This window comes from Chinchilla lanigera, unplaced genomic scaffold, assembly GCF_000276665.1.
Source record: "Chinchilla lanigera isolate Chin_1 unplaced genomic scaffold, ChiLan1.0 scaffold00022, whole genome shotgun sequence".
In the NCBI taxonomy this organism is placed as follows: Eukaryota; Metazoa; Chordata; class Mammalia; order Rodentia; family Chinchillidae; genus Chinchilla; species Chinchilla lanigera.
Window position 1 is genome coordinate 25,698,408 of NW_004955423.1, and position 9,172 is coordinate 25,707,579.

At 49.2% G+C, this 9,172-nt stretch overlaps 1 protein-coding gene across 3 annotated transcripts in view; it reads right to left on the minus strand.

Moving 5' to 3' along the window:
* Cachd1 (cache domain containing 1) overlaps positions 1-9,172 on the minus strand; it is a 143,529-nt gene that overhangs the window by 23,012 nt on the left and 111,345 nt on the right. For all 3 annotated transcript variants that reach the window (XM_013514449.1, XM_013514450.1, XM_013514451.1), the window contains 4 exons: positions 8,469-8,618; positions 7,479-7,602; positions 5,903-6,020; positions 2,473-2,641 (listed from right to left, as the gene is read on the minus strand). In XM_013514449.1, the coding sequence (XP_013369903.1) occupies positions 2,473-2,641; positions 5,903-6,020; positions 7,479-7,602; positions 8,469-8,618 (561 nt within the window). The remainder of the gene's footprint in view (positions 1-2,472; positions 2,642-5,902; positions 6,021-7,478; positions 7,603-8,468; positions 8,619-9,172) is intronic.

Consider the following 9,172-nt stretch of genomic DNA (forward strand, 5'->3'; position numbering starts at 1 on the left):
CTTTTCTGTGATGTATCTCCACCGCCCCTGTGGAAGGAGCTCTGACATACTGTACTTAATCCCCCCAAACTCAAAGTCCTCACCATCGAGAAAATCAGTAGCAAACCATTATTTTCCTTAACTTCCTATATTTTCCATTCTCTGTTTCTTGTATTTCAATTATCCTGGGTCCCTTTCATCACTAGCAGACTCCAAGCTGCCTGGGTGACTGCACCACACTGCCCTGGGTCCCCACCACTCAGGTGAAAACGCGTGGATGGTGGCAAGGGGCTGGATGCAGCACTGGAATGGATGATCTGCACACTTCTCAGCAATCTCTAAGAGGCAGTGCTATCAAAGTGAAATACAAGGCAACCCACAAATGTACTGTGATTAAGTTTTCCATTAACCAGATTAAGAAAACCCAAAAAGGAATTTATTACATTAACTATATATTCATGGAATCTAATACATCAAAAATATGATCATTGCAACAAATAATGTGAAAATTGGGTGTGTCCTTCACACCTCCCAGACCTTTGACCTGGCCCTGTTCAGAGGTCAAGAGCTACCATGTGACTGGTGGCCGCCATATTGGATACGGAAGTGATGAGGGATCCGAAGGAAACAGTGAAAGTCTGGGCTTAAGCAGACTTCCCTGAGACAACTATTCAGCAGACTGCCTCAAGTTTCAAGGTAGCCATCTCCTTCCCACCAGGAGGAGTGTCTGCCTTGGTGGCATAGAACTTCTCTCTCTAAATTGTGCACACAGCTGGAGCATGTCACAGAAGAGGCCGTTAGCTGGGCCTGCTTTTCTGAGCTCACGTCCAGGAGGAATGTTCTAGAATGGAATTTAAGGGAGGCACTCCAACTCCAGTGCTCTTGTTTGGAATGCAGACTGCGGACATCTGTCCTTGATCCTCTTCCAACATGGGCCCTCTACTCAGTTTGCCGGCTATGTGCGGATTCTTAGTTATTGACTCTTCTGACCCTAAGGATTTTTAAAAGGGAAAAAGGGTACCTATTTCCTGAACTGTGACTACCGTGGGATATAGCCAGATAGATCATTTCTTGCACACATGGAATGGCAGACCCTAGGGACGTGGGTCAAATGAAGGGACAGACATGTATCAGGTGAATCCTAATCAAAAGCACGCGGAGCTGCTCCACTAACTTCAGGCAGTGTAGACGTCCAAGCAAGGAAGAATATCAGGAACAAAGAGGGGATTACACAGTGACAAAAGGGAAAAGAAACCCCAGCTTTGCTTTTTGTATTATTTTGGGAAAACTCTTCCGGTTATCAGATGTCCTCATCTGGTTATCAGATGCCATCTGTGTGTCAGATACAGATGTGCTCTTGTATCACAGGTCAGCTCAGGCGGTGAATGTGAAACTCATGGTGCCTTGTAAATGCAGATTCCCTTTGCTTCCTTTGAATTCTTTGCCTACTCCTACACCCGTGTGCAGATCGGGACCTACGGAAGATCTCTCAGAGCCCTCCAGATTCACTGTCCACCCCAGCCCCAAAGCCCCATATCTTCACCTGTCCCTGTAATGGAACACACACTGTGACTCTATGGGCTGCCTCTGGGCTACTGAAACCTCTGCCTGGTGCTAGCCGGAGGCTGAGGGTGACTAAGGACACAAACAGAGCCTCCCCTTCCCGGAGTCTGGCCAACTCTGGTGTACAGGAGGTGATAATACAGCAAGTGTTTGAATTAAAAAAAAAATTACAATAAACACACATTGCCAAGAATGATGCGATACGCACATTTTAATTGGAGACAGTATTCTGAGGGGGTTCGTGGCAATGTGTCTCATCTGTAATACGTTTTTAAATTTAAGTATTCACTGTATTTGTATTTATGATCACCTGTCAATTATGCCAGTTTCTGTCAGATAAAAATATTATGCTGTGTCCTTGTCTACCTTATTGACCAGATCTGGCTCTGTGTGACTTCCGGATCCTCCCCAAAGTCAGAGGGACCATGAGAGGGCAACGTTTTGAGTCTATTCAGGACATTGAGGCAGCGCCCTGCAGACCCACAGGAGAGGATTCCAGAGCTGCTGCAGCAAGTGGCCAGGGCATGGGACGGGTGCGCTTGATGGGAGGGGAAAGTTGCAGGGAGGTTCACGGCAGCCTGTCTGTTTCACTCTACCCATGTATGCCCCGAGCCACTTGGGAAGTCAGGAGGGGGAAGGCACTTTGCTCGGACCCAAACTTGTTTGTCCTCTTCCTTCCAGTCCTGTTCCTCTCTAGTTTCTAGTGAGAGCTCACCTGCACATCACTGACTCACAAATCCCGACTAGCGTCTGCTGGGCAGCCAGACCCACTGTGAGGCTTCTGACCCCTTCACACTTTCACCCCTCCCTGGCACTGCAGGCAGGCAGCGGCTACCTGCGGAGCCTAGAGGGTGCGATTCAGAGGATGCTCGGGGAGGCTGCTCCTCTGCCAGAGCAGGAGGAGGAGGAGGCCGGGAGTGTGCTGCTTACCGAGGGTCGCCAGCTGCTTGAAGTGGAGGCAGGCGCTCGGCTGGCCCAGCAGGTCTAGGCGGTGGTACAGCAGCTTGCTGCTGGGCACTGTGTTGAGGTTCTTCAGCTGTCTCACAGGTATTTCTGGTTGTATCACCACAATGCACAGAATGAAGGACGTGTCTTGCACCTGTAAAAATCGGTGAAGAATTTCTAACACAGAAAGTGAAGGGCCTGTGGGCATAAGGACATCGCACGCGCTATTTTCTGCTGTCTCCATTCTCTACCCTCCCCTGGCAAGTGTGCACGAAATATGTGCGAACGAGTGAAAGGTGCCTCTGTTGCTCATGCAGGTTATTAACGGACACAGTCAAATGCAGGGATGACAGCACAATGCTTCTATCTGGGCTGAAAATGTTCTTCCAAACACGTAGCTGGTTTTGCGATGTGTTCCGAGAATCCACCATTTCATAGGCCAGTTGTGAATCCTCACTTAGGGGAAATGCCAGCAGCCAATGCAGAATCCAGTCATTGTTTGGACTCCCAGTGAGTGCTTCCCCTTCCCCTGGCGGGAGGTGAGCACATTGCTACCCGAGCTCCAGCTCGCCTGAGGCACAAGTCCGCCAGCCCCGCACAGCCGCTGCCTCCACCTCTGCCTCGGGCTGCCCGGCGCCCAGCTTCCCACAGAGCCCTGGGTCCCGGCCACCTGGTGACGCTGTGTGACTCCATCCTGGCTCTCACGTCTGTGGTGGCTCTGGGGCGCTGCCTGTCACACACGTAAAGGTGGAGCTGCAGTCACACATGGCACGCAGCCCTGGGTGCAGCGCTGGGCTGTGCGAGAGTCTGTTGCGCCAGACCTGGGAAGCCGCCCAGAAAGGTGATTTGCACTTAAACGAGAAGGGCAGGGACCAGCGATCGAGGCCCGAAGGGAAAGACAGCACCGCATGCGGCCGCTCCACTGATTCCGTCAGTGACACTGGGCAGGCTGCACGGAGAGCGGCCCAAGTGTCTGAGGAAGGCTGCAGAGTCTTAACACAGAAGCAATCTGTGTCCAAGAGCTGCTGTCAAGTCCCGCTGGCAAAGATACGCAATGGGAGCAGCAGGCCGAGTCCTCGTCCTCCTCTCCCGTGTAGAGAGTGACCAGCACGTGAAAGCAGCCTCCGCTCTCTCCTCAGGCGCCGTTAGCTTGAGTTTCCTGTGTTATAGGTTCCCATGAGCCCAGAAACAGAACCTTATCAGAATGACCAGGATATAAGTCTGTAACTGGGTCTCTTCTATAGGAGAAAAAGTTATAGCTACCCTGTGTTTCTAAAGGCAGCACTTTAAAAGTGCCAGCCCCGCGTGAAGAGGAGCCGTACTGATGCTTCTGGAGGGGCTCCTGAGGAGAAGCGCCTTTGCTCAGGGCTTGACCTGGGATCCGGGCTTGAGGGGCAGAACCTGAAAATGCCATCCTACCTTGCAATGGTCAGCCCTTCCTCTGTCACTGCAGGCCTCATCAAGTGCTTAAAAGCGGACCTGGGTTAGGCCGTGCTAGAATAACCTCTCGGGTCGCTAACACGGTCTCCCGAGTCTTACTCAGGTGAGTTCAGGGATGCAAGCTGTGCGTGTCGGCCATCTGTGGACGGGAAGCTGTTTCTCAGCACCAGCTCTGCCTGGACTGTTTTAGTAGAAGAACCCATCGTGGGGACAAGCCAAATATCCGCCCTGCTCTGCCCCACAAGTACCTGAGGACAGCTGAAAATATCTGCCCTATGAATAGGTAACCAGACAGGCCATTTTTATCTTGAATCTCATTACTCCCTTAATTTTTCACTGAACAGTGACTGCTTGACAATTTCAGAACTCTGAGGAAGTTAGTGCTTCTCCCAGAAGTGACTGCATCCAATTTGCCGGGGGACGGTGGTCAGAATTTATCAGTACGTCTGCAAAGAAGGCTCTCAGAAGAGAATACTTCTTTCCACAAGAAGACACCGGGTTTGCCTACTGCACAGAGAAGGTCCCACAAGCGCCCACATTTTCTTTTTCATCTTTCAAGGTCAACAATTAATGTAGACATCCCGCCAAGGTGTGACTGAGCCGCTTACGGAAGCAGACAATCTCCGACTTCAAATACAAGACTTTTCCAGCTAAGGATTTTGGTGCCAGGCTCATCCCTTCCGAAGCAGACGTGAACCAATTAATGCTTAAAAATTATATGAGTCTAAGATAAGGGCAGCTGGTGCTGTATTCTAAGGAGGCAAAAAAACTCTAATAAGGAAGAGTGGCTAAAAACAATTTCCAGAGACTCAGCTTCCCTCAAGTTTCTATGACTGAACAATAAGTTCCTAAAGAATTGCCTACAAGCATCAACTTTTCAAACACTTTCATTTTTTAATTTTTTTGCTTTCCTTTGTTTACTGACTGGCTGGCACTGCCAGCATGGTGCCCTAAGCACCAGCTGTGGGGGCGGGAGGAGAGTGCTCTAACAGCGCGGGCTGTAGCTCCTGTCCTGGACGTGGAGACCACATGGGGTTGAGTTGAACATTGTGCCTGCCCCGATGATTTCACCTCCTGATGTTCGTTCTGTCTTAAAGGGAAGGATCAGTGGATCCACCGGAGCCAACGGGCTCTGCCCCGCACAGTAATCCCAAGGAGGCCTGAACCTGAAGTTCAGGGATGACGATCGGATGGTACAACTGCGTTCTTCTTTGGGTCAGTTATGGGACATGCAGCCTGACCACGGTATCACGCTGGCAAGGGCAGGAGCGAAGAGAAACACAGCAACACGGACAGTGTGTGTTGGGTTCTATTTTTCTGTGGTTTGCTGAGGCCCAGCCACTGAATGAGGCCGGTAAGAGAAAGCAGAAATGGGAGCTCTTTTTTAGTTTTTAATTTTGAGACAGGAATTCAGCTAAGTCACAAAGAATCCCAGGCTAAGCTTGAATTTGTGATCCTCCTGCTTCAGCCTCCTAGAGAGGTGTGCAGCGCCATGCTCAGCTTTTCATAACTCCTTTTGTAATGCCTAACTTCCTTAATTTAAGTTCAAATGATAAAAAATGTACATGGACATAGTCTAAAGCAGTAGGGGACCATGTCCAGGAATGTGGTGCATCCGTACAGTGACATGACACAGCCACTCAGGCGTGTGCACACGTGCACATAACGAAACACAGCTCTGCGCACTTGTGCACACACACGTTTTCTGGAAATGAACCTGGGTGGCTCTTCTGTGGAATGGGAGGTCACAGGCCGAGCGGGAGGGAAGAGCGCTATCTACTTGCTATTTCACATTCCTTTATATGGTGTGGTGGATTCACTGTGAACAAGCGCTGGTTTTACAGACAGAACAGGAGAAGATGAGGCAGCACGTGCGGGAGGTGTCCTCTGCCAGTCACCCTGCGTGGCCGCGCCCGCCCTCAGCCCCAAGCCCCCACTGCCCCTGGGAGGAGAGCCCGCGCCGCGCCCCACGCACCATCTTCCAGGCGTAGCTGACGTTGTAGGCCTCCTTCCCCGCCTCCCGCAGCTTGTTGATGTGCCAGGACAGAGACGAGTTCACCGGGACCGAGATGATCTGGCTGCCCAGGGGGAGGCTGCACCGGCAAACAGAGTTAAAGGATAAACGCGGCCCTTCCCAAAGGCAGGCGAGAAGCCGCGGCCCCCTCTGGATTTCTGAATAGCCGTGAAACGCACAGCTTGAGGGGCATAATGTGAGGTTTTCCATTTGGCAAAGGCATGCGTCAGCCCTGTGTGCCTGCACCCCAAGTCTAGTTCCTCCCAAGCCCGACCCCCCATCTCTCAGTCGTTAATATTCACCCAGCAAGCATAAAGACCCACTCTCCACGGGTTGCTGTCTGCCAGAGTAGCAAACCGCCACGGGGACAGACAGCCCATGTGATTTTACTCCGGGAGGAAACGCTGTTCAAGACAGCGCTGTCGACCCAGACGGGCGGGATTCTGCCAAATGATTTTCTGGCAAATGTAGCAGTGCTGGTCCTTTGCTCAACCTTTTGTTTTGCTGATATTTTCTAGTTTGGTATAACCAGAGTATCTTTTAAGTATGATATCATACAGCTTATTTTACAGTGACTGACAAAATGAATACTGAAGATGATTTGTAAGATTTTATAAGCAAATAATAGTTCTGAGACCTTCTCTGCTATATGAAGCCAAGAAAGTCTTAGCTACTATTTCATGGAAAAAGTATTCAGAATATTTTGATAGCAATAAAATAATTATATACTTGTCCTATACCCTAGAGGAAACCTTCACCTGTGATCAAAAACTACACTAAATGTTTAATTAAAAAGCTTTATGTTACAGTAAAAGACACATTGTCATTAAGCTCCCTTAAAATCCTCTTCCCTTGCACACACTCGTCCCGTAGTCCCGGCCACTTCCTGCAGCAGCTCTGGCGTCCTCTCTCCTGAGGGTCTTTAGCTGCACTATCCTGACTGCCTCAATGTCCTGAATCCATTCAAAACGCTTCTCTCTCCTGGTCATTCTGACTTTGGGGAGGAGCCGGAAGTCACACGGTGCCAGATACGGTAAATAAGGTGGACGAGGACACAGCATTGTGTCTTTATTTGAGAGAAACGGCCATAAATGTTTGATCAACAAGGGTAATAAGAAATATGGTGAGTGCTGGGTGTGGGGGCACACACCTGTGATCCCAGCACTCAGGAGGCTGAGGCAGAAGGACCGTTGTGAGTTCAAGACAGCCTAGGCTACAAAGTGAGCTGAAGGCCAGCCTGAACTGCATAGGGAGACCTGGTCTCAAAAAGAAAAAGAAAAAGACAAAAAAGAAAAAAAGAAATATGGCGGCTGTGTAACTAAATTCACTATAGTAAAAGATACACTGTCATCGATCGCCTGCACAACCTAAAATACCCTCACCACACTTACCCCACCATTCCTGGCAACGTGTCTTTTATTGCAATACGTCTGTTAAAAATCCAAACCTTCTGCATATTCTGTGCTCACCCCGTATCTGACCTCAGTAGGTCCCCTCTCAGAAAAAAGAAACGCAACGACCCTCACCTTTTTCTTACCTTAGGATATTTTGCCGAACCAACTCAAATTTGGGGATATTTTCATAGTGAATGATGTCCGTGTGGAGGGGCGGCTCGGAGAGTAAGTATGGCCTGGTGAGAGACGGGTGCATGAGCGTGTAGCCTGGAATCGGAAGCAGAGTGCGCCGTGAGAGATGCGCGCGGGAAGCCCGGGTTCTCCGACAGCGCCCATCGCGGCTTCCAGCGGCCGCCCGCCCAGCCCCTTCCTGTCTCAGCTGCTTTGGAGGCTTACATGAAACTCCCCTGGAAAGAGGTCGTAAATTACTGAGAGTATTTTGGCAGCACTGGTTTTCACTTTCAGAAATTTTCTAACCTGCCACACAAACCTTAATGCCCATAAATCTAAAGATAAAAGAGAAACAAAAGACCATGCGCCACATCAAACCTTTGCCTGCAGCAAACCTTTCTTCAACATTATAATGAAAAATGTAAAAAATTAAGTTTGGAGATATATATGGATTATATTTTGTATTTTATATGTGGCCCCAAACAATTTCTCTTTACGCAAAGAAAGAAAAAAAAGGAAGGTGGGCTATTGGTTGGAGATGGCCAAAGGGACCACCCTCCTTCCTTTCTTTCATTCATTCCATCATTTTGAGACAAGGTCTTGCTATGCAGCTCAGGCTGGCCTCGATCTCAGAGAGATCCTCCTGCTTCAGCCTCCCAAGTGCTGGGATTACAAGTATGTGCCACCATGTCTGGCCAGCATCACATTCTATGTGTTATTCAATCCTGTGTGACATGGAATTGTGGCCAACCTCCACACAACAGAGACTGTGTAGTTTGTAGGCTGCCTCTGCCAGAGACCTCCATGGTCTTCTGCTACATGGGAGCAGTCCTAGCCACGCTGCTTTTGTTTAAATAGCATCTTTATTCTGCTTTATTGTTAGGACTGGAACATCTACAGATTGTTCTCTTTGGGTAGCTGAGGAAGCTGCCCTTTCCTGGGATTAAGTGTCAGCCCCTTACCTTTGTCATCTATGAGGAACGTGTAGGAGGCCAGCGAGTCTTGGTAATAGGTCACGTCCTCAAGGATGTAGGCCAGATTCACGTCCACACCCACGATCCCCAGCAGGAGGTTTCCAAAGTAACAGGGCTTACTCACGGTCATTATCAAACCTGTGGGATAAAAACCACTTCTAAAAGCTGGAGAGTGAGGCTCTGGAAAAGCCTGGCACTGTGCTCTAGTGAACCACAAAGGCTGGTATCTCCCGGCTCCGCTTGGGAGAGAAACTTCCTGTGCAACCCAGGAACTGACCAAAATGCTTTCGCCAGACACTGGGGGCATGAACAAAACACACAGCGACTATTTACATATGTACTAGAGCAAAAGACACACTGCCATCCACTCCCCTCAAGAAGCTCCCCTCACTTGGAGCACACTCATCCCATCATCTTGGCCACTTGCAGCGGCTCTGCAATCCTCTTTCCTGAGGGTCTTTATGGGATGTGATCAAAATTACACCCAGCATCCTTCTTGCATATCTCTGTCTTCCTGAGAAAACACTTTGAAGATACCACCACGTATTACAGCAGCCATTGATATTTTCCTACTAATCTGTCCACAACTCTGTAATGTTTGTATTGTTCCTATGCTATTTCATAAATGGATCTATGTTTATTATTATGTGTTTCCTACAACAACCATTGAGAATAGTTAATGATTATTCAAT